Below are 27,907 nucleotides of genomic sequence, written 5' to 3' on the forward strand. Positions count from 1 at the left end.
ATTCTGTTTCCTAAAAAGCAGTATTTAAGGTGATCAGACACCTACCTGAAGGCTGTAGTGAGATTCTGTTCCTTCTAGCCTCACATCCAAGCAACTCTTAGCCTTCTTCATTGTAGATATTGATACATTTTACTACTAGGAAATAAAAATCAGAAAAGCTCATTTTAAGCTCACTTGACTATAAAAGCTTTGTTGCTCAAAATATGAAAATGGAAACAGACATTCTGGATTAAATAATAGTTGCAAACACTTCTCCAGATGGTGTCAATTCACCTCTGTTGTAATTCCCTAACCTTTCTGCTTGGGATCTATAAAAACCAGCAAAACAAAACCCTGACCTCATGGAGAACTAAGTTTTACACATTTAAGTTCCCCTTTGTTTTTTCCCTTTTAAAATTTTTATCGAGACTATTTTTAATAGGTCATGCATGCACACACTTGCAAATTTTCAACAGAATCCTTCCTTTTAAAAAAAAAATAGAGGCCAAAAATCCAACTTTCTTTGTTCAAAAGCAACTATAACCATAAATAACAAACCCCTTTCAATACAACCAGCCAACCCTAGCACCACGGGGCTGACTATTCTAGTTAGTCAGCTGGCACTGGGTGATATCAAAATGCTGATTTCCAGATCTTTCAGATGGGAAAAGTGCTGATTCATGAACATTTATTGTATTTGGTTTGGAATTGCATTTACAGGATTTTGAAGGGGAAGCAAATATATCTCCCCAGATCTATTTGGCTTAGACCAGAATGCAAATGAGGTCACAGTTTCTGAGTAGGCTGCAAACTGTGTCTAAGGAGAAAGAGTTGGAATCATAGAAAAAGCTGATCAGAATTGAAAATCTACCATGGACAATCTGTAAAATGCATAAGCACCCAACAGTGTGAAGATATTTGAGAGCTGGCTAGAACAGGATGTCCTTTGTTGCTTGAAACTCCCAGCAGTACCACGGGTTGTTCAGGGATGCATCCCCAGAATTGACAGCAGCCATGTCCTTTTTTGGGAATAATGGTTTCCCAATGGACCAGAAAGTCTCCCACGTACTTTTGACAAAGAAATGGCCAAGCACTTCCTGTCTGGCCACGTTTCCTCTAGGCTCTCAGCATTCATGTGTTATTACTCTTATTGATGCTTTGCTACCACCACTGTCAAGGCCAGGAATCTCACTCTCATTAATATCATAGAAGGTTGGGCTTCATTATTTCATGTGGCCACAGCAATGTTGTCAGCATCCCACCTGGCACATTTATGTTGAAGCTATCCAGGAAAGGCCATCGCTTGAGTTAGAAGAGAAATACCACCATGAACTTGGAGACCCAGACTGGAAGATTACGACACCAACTATTCGCCAGGCACCTCTTCTTAAGAACTGATAATATCAGGAATTATTTAAACAGTGGTGTTTTTAGATTTTTCATTTTTAATGTCCACTGAAATCCCCAGCTGAGTCTAATTCCTGAAAGGCTTTGTCACTGAGCCAACCTTAGCCTAGTTCTTTAAAATTTACAAAATGTTCTCATATGTTATGATTCATTTGACCATTGCAACAGCCCTGTGAGGTAGAACCAGCACAGTTATTCCTGTTTGACAGCTGTGGAATAGGAGAGAAAAGGTGTTAAGTGATTTGTTCATGGTCCCATAGCACGATCCCCACAGGGAGTAAAAGGACTATTGTGAATATTTGGGTTTTATGGCTTTTTAAAATCCCATTATTGTCTTTTTATTAGGGTTTCAGAAGAAAGCAAAAGCACATGTGTGTGTTTGGTTCAATATATTTCCCCAGTTATCTCTTTTCTGTCATGATTTTTTTTATGTATTTGAGTGTGTGTTGTGATTTATGTGTATTTGTTTGTGTGCACATGTGTGCGTGTGTGTTGAGGAATAGGGGTTTGCCACATAGAGAGGCGATAGATGGATGCATAGATATATGCATAGATAATAAGGTACTTTCTATAACATTATGTTCTTAAAATAAAGCAATGTATATCATCATAGAAAATTTGAACAACAGAAATTATTTAAAAAAAGAAAATCTCTTTTAATTCGTGTTGTTTTTTTTTTTTTAAGTTTAAAACCAACTATGAGAAGAGAAGCTTTAAAGTGCCCATTCAGTCCAACGAAAGCCTCGTGAGTGCCGTGATAAACAATGTGTCAGAGGCCATGGAGACCCTTTCCCGGATCACAGAGGAGATGGTCCCAGTTCCGGGATCTGTGAATGGGGTCAATGCCCTGGGGCTAGTTGTCTTCTCCATGTGTTTCGGTTTTGTGATTGGAAACATGAAGGAACAGGGGCAAGCCCTGAAAGACTTCTTTGATTCTCTAAACGAAGCCATCATGAGATTGGTAGCAGTGATAATGTGGTATGTATTTCCCTTTGCTGTAAAGCTATATACAAGATGCTTATTGCCATCAACATGTGTTCTGTACTGCAGAAGATGCTACCAGGCCGGATGGCCAATTGATCTCACTCTGGTAAGCACAAGAAAAGTAATGCATTTCTGGGCCCATAGAGGCCTAAAACCTATCTGCAAGTCTCTCTTAATAAGTTTACTTCCTTGTTTTCAAAAGGTGATACCCTAGTGTTTATGGAATCCCATTCCTCTTTCCTCATTTTCCATCTATTCATTTATTCATTTCAGACATATTTATTGAGTATCTATATATTACAAGCATGGAATGCCAGCATTCCATGTGGATACAGCAATGAAGAGAACCTAGGAGGATGTCCTGGATCTTGTCATGCTTTTAAGAGAGACAAACAACAAATATGCAAATAAATTAACCATATGCTTTAGTCACAAGTGCTGTGAAAAACTTACATAAGACAGCAGGTGACTGGGAGAAGGCATGAAATTGCCTTGGAGGGTATAGAAAGGCTTCTGGGGTGACATTGTTTTCTAAGACATGGATGACCTAGAGAAAACAGTCACACAGTGGCAGGATAAGAGCATCCCAGTAGAGGGAAGGGCACACAGAGGCCCCAGATCATCAGAAAAATTGAGGTCTTCTCTATTTGAGCCTCAAGAAACATACACAGCAGCTCTGCCGCAATGTGTAGAAGGACTCGGGAAGAATCATGGGACACTAGGACACAATAACAAGACTTCCTTTAATGAATCCAAGAGCAGAAGACAAAAGGAAAGACTGAATCCAAAATGGAACATTGACCTTGGGAAGTGTTAGAGTCTGTAAACAAGTCTGGATGGCGCCTGGCATTTCGCCAGAGGGAGTGGTTTATGAAGTAACGCCAGTGAGCCATTAAGTGTGCAGATTCCTTATTGGTTGACTGCTGTATCTATTTTATGTTAATTAAGATAAGCTGTGTGGAAGGTATATATACCACTCCTGTCCTACAATAAACGGCTCCCACTCCTGCTGTATCCATCTACACAAGTTCCTCCACCCCCCCCGCCCCCCCACCACCCGCCACCACCCCCGCCCCCCCCACCCCCCCCACCCCCCCCCACCCTCCCCCCCGTTATTTTGCTGCAGCCGGACTGTGGCAGGGAAGTACACTTTGCCCAGCAGGGAGAGAATCCTTTGCTTGGTTTAGGCCTCTTGTGGGGGCTGCTTATCTTTTATCCTGTATTTTTAACATCTAGACTCCTCCTTAGCACCTGAGGCAGGAAGGCATCTATTTGCTAAGAAAAGCACTCACTCACCAACATGATTAAAAATGTCCTTTGTCTTTAATACCACTAATGCCCAGAGAAATCCACTTTTTAGAAGTTTGCACAAGATGGATATGAACTTGTGCACAAAGACGGGTCAGAATGTGGTCTCCACAGGAGCCTCCGATTGGAAGGCTCCTTTGAAATCCTGGCAGGGCTGAAAGTGGACATTTATCTTCATATTATTAAAATGCCTCCACCTTTCACCTCTTGTATGAAAGAAGCCCTTTCAAGGTCACTGAATGAACCTCACATGCAGCTTTTCTAGCTGTATGTTTGACTACACATTCAACATTGAGCTATTGCATTTCTGAAAACAGGTACTCCTGTGATTTCCTGGCCTGTATTTTTAAAGGACATTTGAAAGAAGCATTGTGCTTTTCAGTTTGCAATAAGTCTTCCGCAATTCCCAGCAGACCTTTCTCCTTAAGGGTGATTGGCTTCTCTGTTTTTAGTAACGTGAGTTTACATCATACAAAGGGAGTTGGAAACCAGTTAGTGGGGCCTTTGAGCAACCAGGGTTATTTCAGTGCCACAAGTCATTTTGTGGTTAGTTGTTTTTTTCTCTCATCGTCTACAGCGGAAAGCTCACAAATGGCAGTAACAGCCTGTGGGTAATAGTTACTTACTCAGAACACCTATAAGCTGATTGTGGTGGTACACACATACACCTTATTAATTTTAATAGTTCTGAAATTATTTAATGGTCTCCTATTTATGGTACTAGTTTTTTGCCATTTGCACTATAACACAAAATTTTCTCTTAAGTTTACTTAAGTAAAAAGATGATTTGAAGAAAAATCTTAAGTAATATTCTAAGTAGCATATAAATTTGGAAAAAAAAAATCATCAAGGCCCTGGAATAAAGGGCTGAAGGCAAATCTGAAACACCAGCATGGTATTGTGTGACTCTTGCCTTACCTTGGGGTGTGAGTTATGATGTGCAAAATGCTTCAAAGTCTGGATCTAAGTACAGTGGGTTGTGGCAGTCCTGGCACTTAGCAGAGGTTGGGGGCAAGGGGAGTGGGTGGCATCTGAAGACCAGGTACAGTATAAGGAGAAATGTTGAACAATTCTAAGTGAGAGGAAAGACTGATTCAGCAATATTCAGGGGAATTTATAACTAAAAAAGAAAAGAAAGAAACTCACTTTCTACAAAGTCCCAGTAGCATCCTGGAAGAAAAGTTTGGAAATCCACCCTCTTTCCCTCTGTCTGGCCGCTTGTTGGAAACTAGACCTCCAGGTGTCTTGTGTGGCTTCCCCACAGGTACGCCCCCCTGGGTATCCTCTTCCTGATCGCAGGGAAGATTGTGGAGATGGAAGACATGGGGGTGATCGGGGGGCAGCTGGCCATGTATACGGTGACGGTCATCGTCGGCCTGCTCATTCATGCCGTCATCGTCCTGCCTCTCCTCTACTTCCTGGTCACCCGGAAGAACCCTTGGGTTTTCATTGGAGGGTTGCTGCAGGCGCTCATCACAGCTCTGGGAACCTCTTCAAGGTGCGTGTCTGAATGTGTCTGAAACTTGACCTTGAACCTGGGCCCCTCGTGTCGCAGGCAGGTGGAGACATTTTGTTCTGAGTTTTAAACTTCAGGAACAATAAATAGGCCTTTTCACCTCCGATGCTGATCGTATCCATTTGGGATTCAGGGACTTTGGGGGGGACAAAATGGAAGTCAACTTTCCTTTCCTCTTTATAGTTATCCCCTTCTCCAGCTGACATCTGCCTAAGAGAGAAATGGCAGAATGACCTGGCACAGGCTGCTGGGAAGGGGGATAATCAGAAGTGATATGGCAGAGGAACCCAGAAGGAGGAGAGCTGCCAAGTGATCCCATGAGGGGCCACACTGTTCCTAACCTCTCTCCCTTATTTATACAAGTGCTGACTTAGTTCCCTTTAAGTTTAGGACATGGGAGAGGAAGGAACTGTCTGTCCAAAAGACCAAACACAGACTTACTCAGAAGTACCAGAACCCTCAGCTGACATGCCCTTTGTCCTGTTCTCAGTTCTGCCACCCTGCCCATCACCTTCAAGTGCCTGGAAGAGAACAATGGTGTGGACAAACGCATCACCAGATTCGTGCTCCCTGTGGGGGCCACCATTAACATGGACGGGACCGCCCTCTATGAAGCTTTGGCTGCTATTTTCATCGCTCAAGTTAACAACTTTGACCTGAACTTTGGACAGATTATTACTATCAGGTACAGGGAGAGTTCTTCACAACATGTTCTTTGAGAATGACTTTACCAAGTGTGTTGACTTTGTGTGGCTATGAGCAAACACCTGACGAGAACAACTTAGGGAGGAAAAAGTTTATTTTGGCTTACAGTTTCAGAGGTTTAGTCCATGGTCATCCAAATCCATTGGTCTGGGCTCAAGATGAGGTGTGACATTATGATGTGAATGTATGGTGGAGGGCTGCTGCTCACCTTATGGCAGCTGGGAAGCAGAGAGACACAGCAGGAGGAAGGGACTACAGGACAGATGAACCATTCCAGGGCATACCCCCAGTGACCCATCTCCTCTAGCCACACCTCACCTACCTGCAGTTAACACCTCCTCTCTTCAAACTGAGATGAACTGATGAAGTTACAACTCTCACAATCCAATCATTTCATCTCCAGACATTCCTACATTAACACAGGAATTTGGGGAGTACACTTCATATGCAAGTCATAACACCAAGCCAGAGGTGGTGACACATCCCTGTAATTCCAACTACTCTGAAAGCTAAGGCAGGAAGATCACAAGTTCAAGGCCAGCCTGGGAACTAAGACCCTATCTCAAAATGAGAAACATTACAAAAGGGCTGGGGATGTAACTCAGTGGTAAAGCACCCCTCCACTCCCGGTAAACACCACTGAATAAACCCCCTATACCAAAAAGCAAAAACAAAACAAACAAAAAGAAGGACTTTAGCAGATGACAAGGTGATGAAGGTTGGTTGAGGAAACCGATTAGGAAGAAGATCCCACGTGTACCGGAGGTTGGAGATTGGAAGACTAGTTTTGTTTTTAGATTTTTATTACAGATATGTGCACTCATTAATAACAAAGTAAATAGTATAGAAGTATAGAAAGTAAAAAGTAAAGCATATGCTTTAAAATCATACGCACCACCATATCATTCCACATCTTTCTGTAAGTAACCATTATTCATGTTCAGCTTGAAAAGAACTTTTCCTTTGCATAGACACACTCACTCTTCTTTTTTGTAATTAATCATATCACATATACTGTGTGCCCCTTGATTGGTTTGCTTATCAATATGCCATTTATAAATGTATCTAGCTCATTCTTTTTAATGTCTATGGGAAACATAGTATGGATATTTCCTCTTTTTTAAAAGTCTCAAGTTTTACTTCAGCTTTAATGTATTAGTTATTATAGTCAATATTGGAAAATGAAAAATACACCTGTAAAACTAGATTGGTGTTTTTCTCTGGGGTTAGTTTTCAGGTCGTATAAAATAGATGATAGATGATGCTGACACGTAAGATTGAGAATTTTATTTTTGTGGAGAATATTTCTAACTATTATATTTGAGTTGTCTCAAGAAGGGTAATTTTCTTTCCATACCTTCCCCCAATCTTGGTTTCCTTCCACAGAGGCAACCACTGTAATTTGCCAGTTTCCCCTGTACCCTTCCAGAGACAGCCCATGCTTCTCTGTGTGTATATGCAAATACTACTCTCTCCCCCTTTGGCCTACTGCAAGTTACTAGGCAGAAGGGATTTATAAATCTAATGGCAACAGGGGGCTTTAAGCCTCCTAATCCAAGTTGGCTTCTGCTTTTCATTGTTATGGAGTTTGGCTTTAATTATTATTAACGATATGTTTGAAGATCAAAATAGGTCAGCTTTTTGCTTTTCCTTTCATAGCTTTTTATTATGAAAGTTGCCCTACGTATAGAAAAGCCAAGACAAGCATCCTTTACCTAGATATAAGAATTGTTTTTAGACACTTTGCTGCTTGTAAGAGTTTTGTGACATTTTGTAACATTTTGCTGCTTCTCTCTCTCCACCATGATAACATTTCCCCTGTATATCATTTGTCATGTATCTCCTAACTTGGAACTATTGAACTAAAAATAAAGATATTCCTCTACCTCACCACAGTAGTAAGAATCTTAAAAGTACTTCCTGAATACCCAGTCTAGCTTCAGATTTCCCCAATTGCCTTTTGTAGCTCTTTTTTCTCCCAGACCAAGATTAAATACAGATTTATGCCCTGCATTTGGTTTTATGTTCTCTTTTAATCTATATCAGTAACCCCACATTTGTATTATGTTTATTTAAAAATGTTATGTTAGACTCTGTATAAATGTTTATGCCATTAGAGAAGAATTGTTGTAGGGTGCATTGGAAATAAAAGGAGGCAACCAGAGGTCAATGACTGACCTTGGGGTTCTAGGAGCTCCAGGCCCAGTCTAGCTGCACTGAGGGTAGCAGATCAGCATCTCAACGTACCTTAACCCACTGTGTTAGTCAGTATTTCATCACTGTGACAAAATAGCTAAGAAAATCAACCTCAGGGAGGAAAGATTTATTCTGGCTCAGGGTTTCAGGGTTTCAGTTCACGGTCACTGACTCCGTTATTTCTGGTCCTGCTGAGGCAGAACATTATAGTGGGGAGGGTGTGGAATAGCAAAGCTGCTCACCTTATGGCAGCAGGGAAGCAGAGAGAGAAAGTGGCTGGGAAAAAAATACACCCTTCCAGGACATGTCCCCAGTGACTTGCTTCCACCCACTAGACCCTACCCTGTGGGTTTCCACCACCTCCCAATAAGGACTTCAGTTTAGGAATCCATTAATGGATGAACACGCTGATGAGGTGTGATCCTACCAACTCCTGAAGGCCCCGTTTCTAAACATTGCAACACTAGGGACCAGGCCTTCAGCACATGAGCCTTTGGGGAATAACCATAGATCCAAACCATAACACTTATTCTTGAATTCTAGATCCAAACCATAATATCTATTCTTGAATCTACCTTGGCATGTTGGTTACATAGTTCCAAGTTAGGAAAAAAGGTTCAATTGCATGTGTTAGAGTTAGAAATAATGACAACAGTACCCGTGACTTAAACAAGACAGAAATGCATTTCTCTTTCAGCTGTGCTCCACAAAACCCTTATGGCTGGTAGGTGTTCTACAGAGTAAGGGACCAAGGCTTGGTGCCAAAGTACTTAGGGTGTTACCCTTGTCTAGGTGGTCTAGGACGGCTCATCTCCACCTCCAAATTTTAGCCAGTGGGAAGTGGGGAAGTAGCCCAGCCTCTAAGTTGATCCATCATTTCCACTTGGCCTCAGGTCCATGGGAGGCTGGAAGCGTAGTCTTCATTCTGGTTGTCCATAAACCAGCCAAAACATCTAGAACCGTAGAAAGGAGACAGTACAGGGAACCGTGATTCTTTTCTGCCACAGTCTTATTACTTTACTACTACCATTTTAGATATAAGGTAATGTTTACTATATTATCACATTCTCACATCACTCTTCAAATAGACATTTGACAGACTGAGTCTCAGACAGGTAACATACTTGGCAGGTTCACACTGACACAATACACAATAAAAGTACAGTGCTACAGAACTTAGTTCACCACTCACTTTGCTTTTGAATTGGTAAATTTCTGACCACACTAGTCATTCAAGTTCACTCTTTGAACACCCCTCCACTTGGGTTGGGGACTTATTAGAACCAAATTAGTACTATAATTCTATAGCATTTTATACCTTACAAAACTCTTGTAAGGACATGAAAAAGAACATAGCCACTAGTATCTCCATTTAAAAATGGCTGTAATAGTAGGACCAGCATCAGGGGGGTTGTTGTGAGGACAAATGAGATAAGCCATCTTAGCATATGGCGACACATGGCAAGCACATGATAAATGTCGGTAGGATCATTAGCTTATTGACTCTTTTTTAGACACATTTCCATTTTTCTGAAGCATATCCTCAGCTTTTAACGTGATAAATCATGCACCGGCACCATGAGTTTTGCAGGGTACTCTCGACTGAGAGAGATTTGTGTTAAAAAAAAAAAAAAATGTTTTCTGTTTCAATTTTTCTTTCTACAGCATCACAGCCACAGCTGCGAGCATCGGGGCGGCTGGGATTCCTCAGGCTGGCCTGGTCACCATGGTCATTGTGCTGACATCTGTGGGCCTGCCCACTGATGACATCACACTCATCATCGCAGTGGACTGGTTCCTGTGAGTACCTGTCCACTGAGTTCCAGCTCATGTTGCAGGGCCCCACCACCACCACCACCACCACCACCACCGCCATTCTTTGAGGGTGCTAAGTAGCTTGGCACACCTGTCAAAAGAACTCGGATGAAGGGGGCACTTTGGCTTGGAATCAAATTGTCCTGATTGCCTGATCCCGGGCTGGGATCTGGACACCAAGCCAAGATGCCATGTGCACTGACTCCCCTATCAGACTGTGGGGCGCATCTGGCTGCTATGCTTCTCACTCCATAAAGTCATTCAGAGTTGGGAAACCTGATGTTTGCAAAGCCAACATAAATCAGCAAGGCCCTTTCTGAATTGCACAACACGTCCTCACAGTGACTGGAACAAAACTGCAGGCCCCACACACTGGTTCAGGCCCTTCCTCCTTGTGCTTTCCATTCCAATGGTGTAATATAATGCAGCTGTCCCCATCTGAGTCCCCCAAAACAAGGGGTGGCCATGAAGATAGTGGGAAATGGAACTAGTGTCACTTCATGGGATTGATTTTGGGTTCTGGGGAAAGTTCCAAGCAATGTACCCTCCATAACCCTCAGACCCTAACCACCAGGGCCCATCCCTGTGCCCTCCTCCTTACCCTTCCAGCTTTCTTCTCTGCCCCTTGTTGCTCATAAGTCCACTTCCATTTTTGAAAAATTTGTCCTTGGAATACCCAAAATGAATACCTATAAGAACACAGAGGAGTACTGGCGTGAAAAATGCTGAATTCACTAGTTCTTTAGTCACTTGGATCATGTCCTGGCCCTGTCTGGCAGGCTACCCAAACCCCCAGATCTCCACCTCTGTAAAACATGGTGCTCAGGTCCTCCACCTCCTTCTGATACTGGGAGGACTGAATGCACTGGTGCATAGGAAGCCTGCAGCCTGACTCTGGCTTTTGGTCAGCACTCAGTCACTCCAGCACTTTTGTAGCATGAGGCTACTGTGCTCAGAGTTTCTTAACTTTACACTTGAAACTTTTTGAGTTTAAAACAAAAAAAAATTTATCTAAGTGGGCTCTCTCTTATCATATTAGAACAACTTAAAAATTTTTAAATTCATTTGAAAGCTATGATACTATGTACTAACATACATAATATTGCTTTGTGAGAAACAACTATTTGCAACCCAAAAATTTAGTGGGAAGAAGGGCCTATTTTTACATCTTGAAGTCTCCTTAACGTCTTATTATGAGACAGCTGGAGTCATCCCAACTGCTTCTGCCCCCAGCGTGTTTTGACATCACGTGGCAGGTAGTCTGTAAAACTCCACTACGAGTTCATAAGAATGTGAGAGTGAAAGTGACAAGTCACGTTCTGGTGTTGTATGAAAGGGACAAGTCACGTTCTAGTGTTGTTATAGAATACTTTTGACCTCGGGGACCCTCAGGGGTCTCAGGGCCACATTTTGAGAACTGCTGGCATAATGGAAGGTAAATCAGAGGAAAGAGAAATTTTAAATAAAAGGAGAAAGAGAGAGGCTGGGATTGTGGCTCAGTAGTAGAGCACTTGCCTAGCATGGGTGAGGACCTGGGTTCGATCCTCAGCACCACATTAAAAAAAAAGAAGAATAATCAAATAAGAAGTTACTTTTAAAAAGGAGAAAGAGAGGGGTTCTTCCTCACTGCTGAGACTGTAGCCATAGCCAGCTAGTCACTGGACACTGATGGACTATGTGTTTTTACAACTTTTATAGCTACTATGTCCAGAATGTGACTGTGCAGTTGGTAGACACGCCCCCTGGATTTTAAGAGAGCCTTTTCTATAGACTTCCCAGGAGAGTTCCCGGTAGAAGTTGAGCTCTCGTGATGCTCACAGAAGCCTCCTCTCCTTCCTTCCCCCTCCACCCACAGGGACCGCCTCCGGACCACCACCAACGTGCTGGGTGACTCCCTGGGAGCTGGAATTGTTGAGCACTTGTCAAGACATGAGCTGAAGAACCAAGATGTTGAAATGGGTAACTCAGTGATCGAAGAGAATGAAATGAAGAAACCATACCAGCTGATTGCCCAGGACAATGACACTGAGAAACCCATCGACAGTGAAAGCAAGATGTAGACTAACACCGAGAAATGCAGTCTTGAGCTTCAGGTGTTTGCAAACTGTTAAGAACCGTGTCCATCTCATCATAGCTCATTCTCTCGGGTGAGCGCTTTCCCTCCTTTCTCCTCCCTACTCTGCTAGGATTGGAAACTATTCATCCAAAAACATGGGAGGATTTTGCAGTGGCCCAAATGAATAATTTTCATTTTCATCCCATACTTGAAAATTTAAAATCATTTTATCTTTGTCTTCCCTAATAAGGAACTGGGATCAAAAACAGTCTTGATCAGATCTTACCAAGGAATGTGGCATATCGTCCTATAAATGTGATGGCCCTAGAAGTACCCGAATAAGGTACTGGGATCAAACAAATAGTGAGCTAAAATCATTTTAAGTCAACTTGCAAATTTTAAAAAGACATTTTGACTTTTAGTCTCAAAACGTTAATAACTTGATGAGCAGCAATCAGTTGTGGCTTGGACAGTGGAAGGGCTTTTTCCCCCTTTCTCTTCTGACTTGCATCCTCACTTTAGTAGTAGCAGGACAACCTACATCACACAGAGCACAGCTGTGAGGAGGAACAGAAAGTGAAGTTGCTGTGTGGCCTTGAGCAAGTCACAGCTCATCTCTAGGGCCAAGTGTCCTCACCTATAAAATAGGTGACTCCCCTAGATGCCTTTACAGTTCCTCCAGCCCACACCGCCTGTGACATCATGAAAGAACCTGACTTCTATTTCCCCTTGGAATATCCTGCACCAGGTTCCATTCCATGGAGCATGGAGCTCTCAGAAAGGACACTTCATGGGAGAGAACATTTCTATGTAGGGTCAGAATGGCGTGTGGTTCACCCAGTCCTTGGTCTAAGATGTCAGTTACACAAGTCACCAGGTAGGATGGCCATTCCAGGAGCAGGATTATTCATGAAACCATTTGCCTAGTTGTTTCCAACAGCGGAAGTATCCCTTCTCTTCTACTCTTCCCAAACAGAAGGGACTCCACTGGAAAGGATGTCTCCCACCACAGAACAGACTCTTAGAACACAAACAGAAGAGTAGTTACTAGCAACAGTGTTCTTGTGGTCTTACTAAAGAACACTAAAGAGCTAGGAAAGGACGGAGCATGGTTGACACTATAAAGAGGATTTTTAACACACCAAGAGTATAGTTTCCTTTTCGGAAGAATAAAAAAGAAGAGCTTCATTTTGATTTTTGTTTTGTTTTGTTTTTTTGCCTGAAAAATTTTTTTCTCTTCAGTTCCAAATCATTTCCCAAAGAAGGGTATACACACACACACAAAAAAAAAAGAAAAGTGACTTCTTACAAATATTAAAGAAGTCAAATGAGCTCATGAGTGTGGGTCCATGAGCTGGGTGGTCTCTCATCTGAAAATTTTAATCAGAAGTTCTTAGAAGTAGGTAAGCAAGATACTTCTTTGTGTTGGGATTGCACTTGCCAAATCATTCATAGCTTTCCCCTTGGAGTGGGGATTGCTTTAGTTTTGTTTGTGTCCCTAGGAGAGATGGTAGAAGATGAATCGGTGTGAATAATGTCAATGAGGTCGCAAGAAAAGGGAGCAGGAGCTTTAGTTTCTGGCAAGGCAGCTCCCAGGTTTAGAGGAGATTAATTTTTACCCCCTAAGGAATATCCAGTCAAAGACACTCAGTGGGAGCTGTCAGACAGTACCAGCTGTGTTGGAGTTTCCAACAGAAAATGATGAAGAATGGACTTAATTACGCTAACCAACTGAAAATCTAGACAGACATCCTCTGATATACAATTAGAGATTTTTATAGAGATCCCAAGCATTCTGCACATATAAAAGTTAACATTAGGCTGTGGTGGAGTAAAGCATTTAATGTCAAGGTTCTATTTGAAAAATACACTACAAAAAGTTAATGTACACGGCTGTCATCTTATGACACTAGTAGAGCAAAAATTAATCACGTCAGATTAATTCTGTTATACCGTGTGATGTTTTTTATATACTAACCATTTCTTATGAAAGCAGGTCCCCTAGAGTGATTCTCTTGCCAGCCCATCACAGGCTCTGCATATCCATGCACCCGGTATGGAATGGGAAGCATGACTTTGTAGGAGTATTTTCAATAAAGAAAAAATAGTTTTACATTAATATCTTTGCATGTTGTTTTCATTCTTTTCCCCCAAGGAAAATTAATTTTCCACTCATGAAACTTGTTGTGAGCTCAGGGGGTGCTGGGTATGGATGCCACGTGGTGAAATCTTGATGCAAACAGCCAAGGAGACGACCACAAGGAAATGAGCAAGAACAGGTTCTCCTGCTCACCTCCTAAAGCGGGAGGTGGAAACAAGAGGAGGTGAAGGGAACGCTTTGCTGTAACATCCTGCACTTACTTGTCCAGGTCAGATTCAGATTTCTCAGATAAATGGAATTATTTCCATGTTAGGATTAGAAAAGCGCAATGCCACCGTGGAGCTCTTCCCAAAAAGTGACATCCTGCTCAGCCTTCAAATTAGGGAGATCCATCTCTCTGATTTCTAGAACCATTTGTGAAAAGAACTAAGTAAAATCTGAAGGGGTGTTTGAAACAGCCAGGATACTAGCGAGCCATGATATTCATTCAGAACAACTTCGGACAACTACGTTTCCATGCTTTTTAGTAAAGAATTGACAGGCCATGGGGCACAGTGGCACTCACCTGCAATCCCGGCAGCTCAGGAGAGTGGGTATCGCAAGTTCAAGGCCAGCTTTAGCAATTTATCAAGGCACAAAGCAATGTAACAAAACCCTGTCTCTAAATAGAAACATTAAGACCTGGAGGTGTGGCTCAGTGGTTTAGTGCCCCTGGGTTCAATCCAGGAAGGAAGGAAGGAAGGAAGGAAGGAAGGAAGGGAGGGAGGGAGGGAGGGAGGGAGGGAGGGAGGGAGGGAGGGAGGGAGGGAGGGAAAGAAGGAAGGAAGGAAGGAAGGAAGGAAAGAAGGAAGGAAGGAAGGAAGGAAGGAAGGAAGGAAGGAAGGAAGGAAGGAAGGAAGGAAGGAAGGAAGGAAGGACTGATATGAGATTTCCAGACTGAAGTTGGGTATAGACACTCTTAAATCTGACGCTCTCTCTGCAGGGGCACCTACCTAGAGGAAAGGCTCTAAAATAGGATTCATGGACTCCTAGGTCCTCCATGTGAAGACTTTATGAGCTTATAGTCCTTAAAATTGTGAAGAAAGTTTTATGCATTTGCCTTTTTTTTTTAGGGCAAAATTTCTAATTTCCATCAGTTTCCCTTATAGGATCTTATGGTAGGGAAATGGCAAATCATTGTATTTGATCAATACATTCCTACCTTCTTCCAAGGCATAGAAGATATTCACATAGTCAATTTGGGTATAGGAAGGAGGCTACTCCTCCTGAGGGAACCAAAACTGTGCCCCCTAAAGGGATCAACATCTGTGTGCCTGCGGGACCTTCTGGACACTGAGAAGCATTCAGGGAAGTGCCACAGAAGATCAACCCACAGCTAGGAAGTGCTTTCTCTTGTGGTGAGAGGTTTCCTTCCGCAGCTCAAGTTAGATTTCCCGCATCCCTCAGTGCAGATGTGAGAAGCTGGTCATTCCTACACTGGTTCCTACATGTGGTTGTCACAGATTTGTTCACAAATGGAACTATGAAAAATGTTCAGGTTAACTTTTTTTTTTTAATGTTTCTAAGTACATTTAACAAAATTTTTTAAATCCTAGACTCTCAGAAGTTAGAGTCTGTATCCTTCCTATATTTATCCTGTCAGCATCACGGTCCCTATTTCAATTTTTTTTAATCTTATTTTACTAGTTAAATCCTTTTTTTTTTATGCCTTTGTTGTACACATAACGTTGAAAATAGACATTTTAGTGCCGCTGTTAATTGCGTGGTTCTGAAGGAAGCTTGGAGGAAGGGCTGGCTGCCTGCTGGAGGGGGCGCCCTGGGGGGACGATCTGCTTGGGGGTCGGAAGCACACTGCCTCTTTCCGGGCAGCCCGCTGGGCACTTGACCCAAGGCTCCTGTCACTCATCCGGCCTCAGAGCGCGCACAGCTTCCCCTTTTCCGACCCGGGTGGTCCCAGAACTGGGGCAACAATGCCCAGCTCTGTGTGGCCTCGTCCTGGGGCCAGAGCATTCGAAAGGTATCACGCCGAGGGCAGCTTCCTACTGATTAAACGGACAGAAAAAGAAGGAAGAAGAGCCAAGGGGACTGGTGGGTAGTGTCCTAAGGGGGACAGCGAAGATGAAAAACCGTGGGTTGATCTAAGCAGAGTCCGGGAGAGCGGTGCTCCCGGTGGCCACTAGAGGGAGCCCGGCGCTCGTGCTGGGCTGATGCCCTGAGTAACCTGGGATTCCAAATGCTGCGGGGCAGAGAGGGAGTAACCTGAGAAAATCATCAGGAGGTTTAAAATTCCTCAGTGCCTCCATTTCACGTTTCTCTCTGCTTATGCAACAGTCTCTTCAAAGGAGTCCCCTTGTTTTCTGGGAATGCTCTCCCCCCACCACCTTTCAGCATCTTATTCCAGATTCTGGTCTTTCCCTTCTGTCTCCCAGTCACTGACTCGGAAGGTGGGAAGGTAACATTCCCCAGCGGTCACGCCTCATCCTGCCCGCAAACCTGCTCTCTATCTCAATCTTCAGTTTTGAAATATTCATGGCTTACTGAATTCCTCACCTGTAAGTAGCGTAGTCAGGTAAAATATAGGACACCCCGTTAAATTTGAATTTCAGATAAATAATAAATCTTAAGTGTTAAATAGCAAATCACGTGTTAGTGTAAGTGTGCGAAACACTGTGCAGGGCGTCCTGTATTTTAATTTGCAAATCAGAAAAACCTCATGAACAAGTGAAATGAACTGAAAGATAAAGTGAAAAAGGAGATAAATATAAGAGCTTGTGTGTTAGGAAGTTGTCTTCATTATAATATAATCGTTCCTATTTTGAATTTCTCTCTAAAGGCAAAAACATGCTTTAAAAAGTTCCTCTCTGGCATTTCCTATGTATTTGTTCTGGGTGCATTAGCACTTATTCTGTGCTTGTAAATCTTGTGGCCACAGTTAAAAAGCCTGATGAATCACCTTCAAGACTTCACAGAACTGTCTTAAATAAACTAAACAATGTTTCAGTTATCTATGCTTGAAATATTTTAAGATTCGCATCTGTTTTTCTTTTCTTCCCTTTCCTATTTTCTCCTTTCCCGTTCTTACTCCTTCTGCCTCTCCACCCCTCACTCAAAATAAAATATTTTCTCTAATCCATTACAGGGCTCAAAAAATTGGCACACACCTACCATTTTGCAAGGAGAGACACATTCTTTTCATTTGGAGGCACCTTTTAGAAATACACTCATATTTTTTTGCATATTGTGCTATTCAAAAATGATCATTTTTCCATCACTGTAAAATTAAGAATGAGGCATTTTTCAAAAGTTTTCAGGGAACTCCAGACTCCATGTATAGGAATCATTCTCACAAAAGTCCCTTCTGACAGCCATGGCTGGGGGATATGAGAAGCAGAGGTGATTGGTTCTACAGAAGGAAATGAAATAAAATCATAAATTCTTTCCCAATAAGATATATGCTCAGCCACGATAAAGACAGCACTGAACCTACTAGAAGATGGTGTCCCATGACAACCAACTCTGTAGGTTCAGGGGATCATACCAAGTCCTGAAAGCTGCCAGCCAGGAGCTTCTGGTGACAGCTGTCACAAAGAGAAAATAAAGATCATTCAGGAGTCAGCTCAGCCCAGCACACTGAATGGATCATTGGTATGTCCTGGGGAAAATGTAACCCACAAAGATTCTTGTCAACAACTCAAGTCTGAAAACTGTCACCAAAGTCCCCTGCCTTGCAACTGAGGTGGGCTCAGGGAGGCACTCTGTCCTTGAAGCCGTGAGGATCTATGAGCCAAAGAAGTAGAAAACTAACTTGAGAAAGTCAGAGCCTTTGTTAGAAAACTCACGTAGCCAAGCTAAAAAAATGATCCCTGAACAGCAGCCTCCCTGAAACCCAGAGTCCTCACCTGTCTGCCCAGGGGTTGAAGTCCATCATCTCCAAACCAACTTCCACATCAGGAACCTTGCTTTGGAGAAGAGGTTACGTTAAAGTGGACTGAGCTACATGGTTCGACTAGGCTTAGCAAATGACAGGTCAAACTTCAGCTGGCTAATCTTAAGTATATGGATATAGATTTAATTTCTCAGCATCCTTCCTGGCACTCAGGAAGTTTCTTAATCCGTTTAGAACAACACCAACTTCACAAAAGAGGAAGAGGCCTCAGGATGACGCTGGAGAAGGGGCCCACGGTGCCCTGGAGGGACTCCTGAGAAGCCACAGACCTACAACTTATGGAGGGAGGCTTTGCCCAGGCCCTCCAGGGCCCCTGGAAGCTGGCATGGAGAGTCTGCCAGCCTCTTCGCCGAGGGGCCCGGCCTCTGCACTGGGGCGGCCAGCAGCCCAGGCCACTCTCCTCCAAGGCTTTTGTGAAGCCTGGCTCTCCCAGCAGCTCCGCGCTGCGTGGTGGTTTTGTGAAGGGTACAATTCGAGGCTCTGAGGAGACCACCCAGCTTCCTCTCCCAGAGTCTCCAAGAGAACAAAACTGTCCTTCTGTGTGCCAGCGACCTCCCCCTCTGCCCGGCCCCCTCCCACTCCCTCCTCCGCCCAGCCAAGGGAAAGGGGGAGCCAGTCAGGGCCTTGCTCACACAGTGGCAACCCAGGGGATAGGGTGCTAATGAGCTGTCCAGAGCACTCCAGGCCAAACCCTCGGTGCCTGGGCTGCTGCTGCCACCCTGTGGCAAAGGGCTAATGACCCAGAGCAGAGCAGACCAAACTATGTGGAAACTCAAAGCATTTTCTGGAAATTTCATTACTGTGGACTAAGGAGGGTTATAGAGCCAGAAAGAACTTGGACATTTGAAGGGAAAAGGAACTTGAAGCAATCTGTTGCCTGTGTCAGCGATTCTCAAAGTGTGATCCCTGGACCAGTATCAGCATCTCTAGGAATCTAGTAGAAATGTAAATTCTCAGATTCCACTCTAAACCTACAAAAGCAGAAAATGAAAGGTAGAGCCCAGCAAACCGGTTTGACAAGCACTTTAGGTAGTTTTGAGGCACCTTAATGTTTGAGAAGCCCGGGTCTAGAATATAAAAAGAAATGTACTTTGAAGTTGAGAGAACGGGGATCCTAATCCTGGCTTTGCCTATGAGCAGTGGACCTTGCACAAGTTACTTAACCTCCCCATGCCTCAATTTGCTCATCCCTGTTGTGGTGATCCTTCCTATTTTCCAGAATTGTTGAGGATTATATCAAAAACAAAATCAAAGTTACTGGCATGAATATGTGCCTGATAAAGGGTGCTTGTTTGAGGTATTATCATAATGAAGTCATAAATTTGCTCACGGTACTTCTAGAATATACAGAGAAAATGCAGTTCCTTCCCTCATGTATTTAACAGATATTTATAGAGTGCCTACTATGTGCCAGGCATAATGATGGCAATATGGATGAAGTCTCTCCATTCATGGAGCTACATTTTAATACAGGTGTGATCTAGGATGCTGTATGCAACTGTATTTGTAGATCGGGATTTGGGGAGGCAATTAAGTTTAAGTGAGGACATCCTGGGAAGACAGCTCTCTACAAGACAGAATGAGGGCCCTCACCAGAAATCAATCACACTGGCTCTGACCTTGGACTTCCCAAACCATGAGAAATCAATGTCTGTTGGTGTAAGCTACACAGTGGGTGGCATTTTGTTATGGTGGCCCAAGCTGACCAAGACCAAGGTCAAGTGTAATGTTATGATAATACTGAGTCCAGCGGAGGCCCAGAGGAACTGGAGCACTGTTCAGGTCCGGTGCTGAGGGAAGGCTTCCTGAGTAGGTGCTGTGTGAGGAGAGATCTGAAAAGAGTGAGACACCTGCTTGTGGATCGAGCGGGGAAGAAAAAGCAAGTGCCAACTCAGGTGCCCAGGTGCGAGCTGCGTGGGAGTGACTGGGAGGAGGCCCTTATGGCTGGAAGAAGTGGGGAGTCGGAGAGGGACCAAGGGCCCATCTGGTGAGGTCTTACGGACACAGTGAGGCTGAGGACTCTGTTGTAAATGTGATGGGATGCCACTGGAGGACTGAGAGCTGTAAGAGATCCTTTAATTTTCTTGAATGGCTCCTGCAAAATCCAGGCATTGCCAGTGTGATGGCATTAAGACCTGAGACTTCAAAAGGTGATTAAGCCATAAGTGCTCCTCCATCATCAATGGGATCCATGCCCTTATTTAAAAGCCTTCATACAGCATTGAGTCCCTTGCCCTCCAGCCTTCTGCCATGTGAGGCCAGAGTGTTTCTCTCCTCCAGAGGACCCAGCCCTTACCCTACAACTAAACCTGCTAGAGCTCTGATGTTGGACTTTCCATCCTCCATAACTGTGAGAAAATAAGTTTCTCTTCTTTAGAAGTTACCCAGTCCCAGATATTTTGTTATAGCATCACAACACAGACTAAGACAATATCTAACTTAATTGCTTGTCCTTCAGTCGACATACCAGTTGTTGCCTAAAGAAGTAGCCTCCTTTGGGTAAATTAGACACTTTCTATTTAAATGCTCAGTCTCTTTTAGTACAATACCCTAGTCTTTCTCTTCCTTCTTTCTCCTCCAAATTCTTTTTTTAATTTTTTTTTTTAGTGGTTGATGGTCCTTTATTTTATTGCTTATTTATATGTGGTGCTGGGAGTCACATGTAATGTCTCACGTGTGCAAGGCAAATGCTCTACCGCTGAGCTACAACTCCAGCCCCTCTTCTCCACATTCTTTATCCAGCCTTGGAATTTGCTCCCACCAAGGTAGGGGCCCCCATCAGAATACCTGGCTCTCAATCTGACACCCCCACCTCTCAGAAGTGTGTCTCAGATGTGGAAGCCACACTCCATGTTGGCTCTGGCAGCCAGCACAGTAGGACTGGGCTCCAAGGTCTCCACAAACAGAGTCTTTCTGGGCTTCTATAACACTTTCCTCTTGAGCCAGAAACTTTCCCTCTTCTTCTAGCCACCCTTACAATGGAAGGGTCGGGTTTTCTATGCCTGCTTTTCTTTCTGCATAAACCTCCCGGTAAAAACCCCATAGTCTGACCCAACAGTCCCAACTTTAGATAACTAAGGAAGAAAATGTGGGAATTTAGAAAAATCTCCCTCTACAATATCTGCTCTCAAACCCACTGCCTTGAATCAAGATCCTATTTTGAGGGCTGGGGTGTAGCTCAGTGGCAGAGCGCTTGCCTGGCATGAGTGAGGCCAGGGGATCTCTCCCTGGCACTGATGGTAGGAAAGGGGGGAGATTCAATTTTCAGAATCAGAATCTGAACACTATCAATTTCTTTCTGCTCTTGTTATCCTAATTTCTTGAGGCAAATGAGTGGCCTCGGCTGGCTTGGCAGAAAATACATCTGGCAAGCAAAAGACAAAAACCACACCGACTCTCCATCACCAAATATTATGTTGTTATTACAAAAAAAATAAAAATAAAATTTTATATATATATATATATATATATATATATATATATATATATATATATATATATATATAGCCTGGTGGCAAAGAAATCTTCATTCGGGTTCTTTTTTCACACAACAAGAGTTTTCAAAGACTGATTTTCCACTTTCTATCTCTCCCTTTGAGATTTATTCATTTATGAAATTCAAACAACTTTGGACTTTTATGTGTGGCCTACTTTTTCTCCCATAATTTCTCCAGCTTCTTCCTCCCTTCAGATTGTGACTCGCCCCAGGTCACCCAGGTCTTCTTCACTGTGCTTTAGAGGCCCCGTGAGGGAAAAGACTATGGATGGAGAAGGAGAGAGGGTGCTTCAGAGGCCAGACACTAATGGAGCCTCAGGACAGTCTTCTAGCCCATGAAGGATCATGCCTGGGTCAAGTCTGGTCATTTCCTTAAAAAAAAAAAAAAAAATAACTGAAGAAAAGAAAAGGCTTAAATTAAAAATAATGGGAATCTTTCAAAATCCCCAAAAAGATCAAGGAAAATCTTATAAGGGAAGATTATTATACCAATATAATATACCAATATAATATACCAATATAATATACCAATTATTTCTTGCCCCAATAGGAGGCAGAGACCAGGAAGGCAATAGCATCTCCTCTCTGATTCCCATTTGGGCAGGGAGAAATCAAGGAATCCACGTGAGCAGAATGGAAAAGACTTCCTCATTCCCCCGTCTCAGGCTCTCAGACTCCATGCAGACCAGGCACTTCCTTGGTCCTGCTGTGGGCTCCTGAGACAGCCAGTCTCCAGGTGGATGAGCCCATGCACTGGCTTTGCAGGTCAGAGGCTCCTGGTCCAAATTAGACGCCTCCTCTTATGCCCTGGGCATCCTGGGACACTAACCACTTCTCTAAACCTGCTCTGGGGAAATGGCATCAGAGCTGTGTGGAGACAGAATTGGGTCATACTTAGCTCCTGCCGAGCACATCCAAGTAGTCAATAAACTACAGCTCTTCCGGGGGCTGAAAGTCAGCTGAAAATCCACCACCCTGGCTCTTTACTGTCATGTCACTTCAGATTGGTCAGCAGCGGTAAGGCTTTTTAGTCTCACCCCTGGCTCTTGTTATTACTAGTATCATTATTGCTTTTCCTTTCACGCTGCCACAGGATGGCAGCAAACCATTTCCATTGTGCCTCCCAGCTCTGAAGTTCCATCAGGCTGTTGAAATGATCTACTTAATACAAATGAAGTCAGTCTGCAGAGGGTTGAATTCTAACACATGCCACTTATGGGAGCCAGGAGGAGCAACCTTACCTGTTCCTTCTCATCCAGGCAGGTATCTGCAGGTGTCCTCTGCTGGTGAGCCTCAGGGGATTTCTGCATCCATTTTCTCTTCCTTCTCTCATCAGCTGCCCTCCCTCGACTGCATGGAGTTCCCCTCCACACAGGGCCCTCTCCCCAGCCATCCAGCCCCCAGACCAAGGATTCAGAGAGCTTACTGGTTGGCATGTCAATCATTCCCCTTAAAGTATCCTCCTGCCCCTCCCTCTGTGCCTGACATCATGCTCCCCACAGGCCTGGCCCAGGATCCTGGAATAGTCCATTCCAACCTGGACTCAGCAACTCAGGGTCCTAGTTGTCTAAAGGGAATCAGATCAGAGAGCCCTAGGTCACATCAACTAACTAACCATCAACGGATATCTGTTGAGTGCTGCGAAACACACCCAGCATGGAGTTAGCTGTTGGGCAGGACCAAGAAGGGAGGCCAGGCTGTGAGCTGAGTTCTAGGAGTGCACATACCAGCGCTGGCCTCAGGGGGGTGGCTTGAGTCCCAGCTCTGGTGTTCAGTGAGCATGTGGCTTTAGGGAGGTGTTATGCCGTCTCCAAGCTCCAGTCACCTCATCTGCAAAATGGGTACAATAATGCTATCTATCTTGCCACGGTGACTTCGAGGTGGGTGACAATGCACTCCTGGGGTGCGTAATCACAGTACAACAGGCATTATTTTCACAAGACGGGTTCAAGGAATTTACATGCCCCGTGAAGAAAATTATGTGTAAATATATCACAAGAAAACAAGGCCAGTCATGTCTGGAGTGCAGGAAAATTATCCTGTTTCTCCGGGAACTATGAGGCTCTCCCAGACTCTGGGGGAAAAAAAAGCTTACAAAAGCTCCATTATAAAACAAATCCCAATTCTGTAGGGACTGCTATTTATTACCTTGAAAATTAGGGAGTCAGGCTTCCAGCTCCTCCCTCACCTCACAAGGCTCCTGGAGCATATTCTCCAGGTGGGAGGTCTGAACCACCATCCTGGGCTTATTCATGATTATGCATTAATTCACCAATACTTGCAGCACCTGCTATTTTTGAGCCAAGCATGGAACCTATCAGGACAAGCAATTAAATGAGTACTAGTGAGAGTGAGGATGGGGCACACGGCTGCTGGGGCCTCCTGGAGAAGTAACCCCTTCACTCATCTGTCTTCCTCTCCCCAGACCTCTGAGAAGCAGTTAGTCCCCCATTCTGCCTGTGAGCACCACTGTGCCGGAACTGGGAGCAGTGTCCCTCATGCTTAAGAGCTTCCTCTAGTTGCTGATTTCAGTACTGAAATTCCCTTCCACAACAGGAATGCCCCTCACTTAATTAAACTGCAGAATTCTTATAGCACATGTAGTGTATAAACCTTTGAATACAGATGGGGAAGCCATATATTGAAAACCTGTTGTATCCCAGGTAGGCATGATTCATACCATTTCACATACCAGAAACTTGAGGTTCAGTGGATCAGTAACTCCAGGTAACGTTGCACTTTGAGACATCCACATTCAAAGCAGGTGTTTCCCCTCTGAGTCTACTTTAACTCTGGGCAAGTATAGCACACCTAGTCCTTATTCTAAAACATACTGTGGGATAATCTCCTAAGTCAGTGTTTTTCAAATTATAGCTTATCAGGTTAGGGGGTCCAAATAGCATTTTTTTTTTAAATGAAAGACGAGATTAATCACACATGTTAAAACATTGTTTCCGGAAACTTTTTTAATTGTTTATAGGTGTGTAGGTTTATACCTTGAGTAAGTTCCATTTCACAATTAACAAATTTAAAGCTACAGCTCTAAGCTTTTGCTAATCAATAACCAGTAACCTGTCGGTAATTTTTTCAAAAGCCCACGTGCCTTTCGGTTTCCAGAACTGACTACTTTCCACGAAGGTTCATTTCTGAAATAGAAATTGTTCCTTAGGAAGTGATGTTGTCGACTTTTAAGGAGCTAAATGTTCTTCCAGCACACATTTTCCAAATTCAGGGTAGGGTTCTGCTAATAGGATTCTCTGACCCAGCCCCCCCAAATCGCCCCACATAACCACCCTAAACTTCTCGCAGACAACCATATCTGCAGCCACTGCTTGCCATACCAAGACGTATGGGAGCGCTGGCACTAGGCTGGGGAGGAAAACTGAGTGGAGAATTCTTCGTCGGCACTGACATCTGGTGGTCATGGAGCAGCTAGCACCCCGGTGTCTTGAATTCAAAGCAAAGCACCCACCTCAGAACCAGGTCCCAGAACCAACTCCAGCCAAAATGGTTCTTTGTGTCCCCAAATCCCTCCTGGGACCTCCCTTCTCCATGCAGCTGGACTAAGCAGGATGGAGGCAAATAAAGAGGATTTAGTCTAGTCACACCTAGCTCCATCACCTGTCACATGGTCCTGGTTTAACTAAAACTGCTACGAAGTCAAAAATAAGGAAATAACTATCTACAGTGGGAACTGGGGCATCTTATTTTATTGACCCTCAAAACAACTCCTTCAATGCTGATTTTTCAGACACTTCAGCATTCAAAAGATAATGATTTCCTTCTCTTTATCCAAGGCACTGCCTCATCCTTCAAAGTCTGGAGCCTTACTGCTCAGCCCACCCCCATCATCGATTGCCTGGCTTGCTCCACTGAAATAATAGTTAGTGTTCGTGGGGAGCTCACTATGATGCAGGTGTTGTTCTGAAAGATTCATATGGTCAAAATCAAGTCACGTGGGCCATAACAGCTGTCATCTTGCCCCCCTTTTATTGGAGGTGAGATTAAGTGTGATGCTCAAGATCACAAAACTTGGTACTAAACTTTTTAAACTCAACTGTGAGAGCACGTTGTTAGCCTTTGAACTGAATATGACTCTTTGCCTCCTGCTGTAATAGTAGCTAGCACTCACTGGAATGCTTATTAAGTGCCAGGCTCTTTACATGTATTTTCCATCTGTATAGAAGATTCCTTCCCTCCCCACCCATATTCTCAATTTTCACCTCATCAGAACAGAAGTGAGAGCACACTGAACTTCTTGCATGATGCCCAAGACACTGCGTTCTCTTAACCCCGGGCCTTAGTTACACAGGGCGCTTCTTGCCTGGAAATCTCACGTCCCTACTCCAACTGTCCCCTCACTCCCAGACACTCTGCCCATCTTCAACTTGCCGACTCCAACTCCAACTTCAATGGAGGCAGCATCTGCCTCAGGATTTCTTTCCGCACCCCTCTTTACACCCCGTGGACAGAGCAGAATGCACTCTGTCCCCTACTAGCTACAATTCCATAGGGCAAAAAGTGCCCTTTACTTTTTCACCATTGGACCCCAGTGCCTAGCAGAGTTTAGATATAGACAGACATAAAGACGGATAGACGTGTAGACATTAATGTAGATGTGAATATGGTTCTAGGTAAATATGATGAGTCACATATGGCCATATGGCCAGGGTCAGCATCTATTTGGGCACTACACTATGCCCTTCCCCTGGCAGTGCTCTTCAGTACAGGTATTACTGACATGTGGACGAGACAGTTCATCCAGCCAGACTACATGGAAAACCTAAGGCACTCGGCATCCCTGACCCATAGACACCAAACATAGGTAGGTCTCCACCCCTCTAACCCTCCTTACCACCTCTCTCCATTTTCCACCTTCTCCTTTATTCTTCCCTGTTGCTGTTACAACCCAAACCACACTTTCGCCTTTTTAAATGTCCTCTGGAAAATATCTTCCCCAAGTCAAGAACCACTGTTGCTAAGGTGGTTCTGATTCAGACAGAATATACTTTCCTTCCCACCCCACCCCTGCCCCCAGAACTAGAGACTGAGCCCAGGGGTATTTTACCACTGAGTTATATCCTTTTTATCTGTTAATTTTTTCTTTTATTTTGAGATAGGGTCTCATGGAATTGCTAAAGTTGGCCTCAAACTTGTGATTCTCTTGCCTTAGCCTCCCAGGTAGCTGGAATTACAGGTGAGCACCATCAGACCCGGCTGGAAAATACTTTCTTTGAATCAGGCCATGTTTATGGAACGTTCATTTTTCACCTCTAACACCATTGCCCTCTCAGTTACCTGTTGTATGTCAGCTCCGAGACCCTCATGGGTGGCAGTGAACTTGAGCTGTTCAGCAATACTGTTGTCATGATAAGTCCACCCATAATGGGGGTGAAGGCAGAGGAGGGCAGGAGGAATCCTAAGAGACAAAATGTTTGTCACGTTGACAGAGCAACGTGGTGCTATAGTATTCGCTCTTTTATTTTTTTTTTTTTACCAACTTTGTGAAGATAATAAAAATCTTTTTCTGTTTTCTCATTATCCATTGTTAACATCAAGTATACAAGCTGTAGCTATCAGGTCTATGACAGGAACAAATGGCTGTCCTCGAGAGATGCCTCATGTACTTTAAGATGGTTCTGGAATTTAGAAGATTTACAAGAGGTGTTAACTATTCAACATTGCTGATTTCCAGTTGTGTTGGGAAAACAAAAGTCATTAAATGATTGGTGATTAGATTATTTCCTTCTCTGCAAATGGAGATCTGGTTTTGTTTCTTTTTCTTTTTTTTTTTTTTTTCTCTTTAACTGGACAGAACAAGAAGGAACCTCAAAGAATTTTTTGAAGGTGCCATTCACTTTTGTGGGTGCATGTTTGTGTGTGTGTGGTAGCTGGGGATTGAACCCAGTGGTATTCTACCACTGAGCTACATCCCTAGCCCTTAAAAAAAAAAAAAAAAAAAATCTTAAGACAGTGTTCCATTAAATTTCCCAGGCTGACCTCAAATTTGCAATCCTCCTGCCTCATTCTCTTGCCTCATTCTCCTGCCTCATCCTCCCAAGTTGCTGGGATCATAAGACATGTGCCACCGCACCTGGCTCATTTTTCTATTTTGAAGAATAGTCATTGTCCATGTGAGGACTGTATTTTCATTATTTGTCAGCACATGAAAGAGCTAACTATGGGAGTTTGGCCTGATGATGGTGTACATATGTAATCCCAGCAATTAGGAGGCTTAGGTAGGAGCATCACAAGTTCAAGGCCAGCCTCTGCAACTTAGGAAGACCCTGTCTCAAAATATAAAATTAAAAGGGCTGGGGATGTAGCTCAGTGGTAGAGAACACCTTGTTTCAATCCCCAGTAACAAAAAAATGTTTTGAAAAGACTTGTAGAACTAC

General features: G+C 43.6%; 1 protein-coding gene and 1 long non-coding RNA gene across 4 annotated transcripts in view; one reads left to right on the forward strand and one right to left on the reverse strand.

Annotated features, from left to right (window-relative positions):
* Slc1a3 (solute carrier family 1 member 3) overlaps positions 1–14,085 on the forward strand; it is a 77,489-nt gene extending 63,404 nt beyond the window's left edge. For all 3 annotated transcript variants that reach the window (XM_078017529.1, XM_040273066.2, XM_078017537.1), the window contains 5 exons: positions 2,072–2,364; positions 4,943–5,176; positions 5,685–5,879; positions 9,761–9,895; positions 11,766–14,085. In XM_078017529.1, the coding sequence (XP_077873655.1) occupies positions 2,072–2,364; positions 4,943–5,176; positions 5,685–5,879; positions 9,761–9,895; positions 11,766–11,970 (1,062 nt within the window). In that variant the 3' untranslated portion in view covers positions 11,971–14,085. The remainder of the gene's footprint in view (positions 1–2,071; positions 2,365–4,942; positions 5,177–5,684; positions 5,880–9,760; positions 9,896–11,765) is intronic.
* Positions 5,976–27,907, reverse strand: LOC120885576 (uncharacterized). Its single transcript, XR_013424128.1, has 3 exons — positions 21,665–27,907; positions 10,512–10,599; positions 5,976–9,048 (listed from the first exon to the last, which is right to left on the reverse strand). It is a non-coding gene; the product is annotated as an uncharacterized LOC120885576 (long non-coding RNA).

This window comes from Ictidomys tridecemlineatus, chromosome 1 (genome assembly GCF_052094955.1).
Source record: "Ictidomys tridecemlineatus isolate mIctTri1 chromosome 1, mIctTri1.hap1, whole genome shotgun sequence".
Taxonomy (NCBI): Eukaryota; Metazoa; Chordata; class Mammalia; order Rodentia; family Sciuridae; genus Ictidomys; species Ictidomys tridecemlineatus.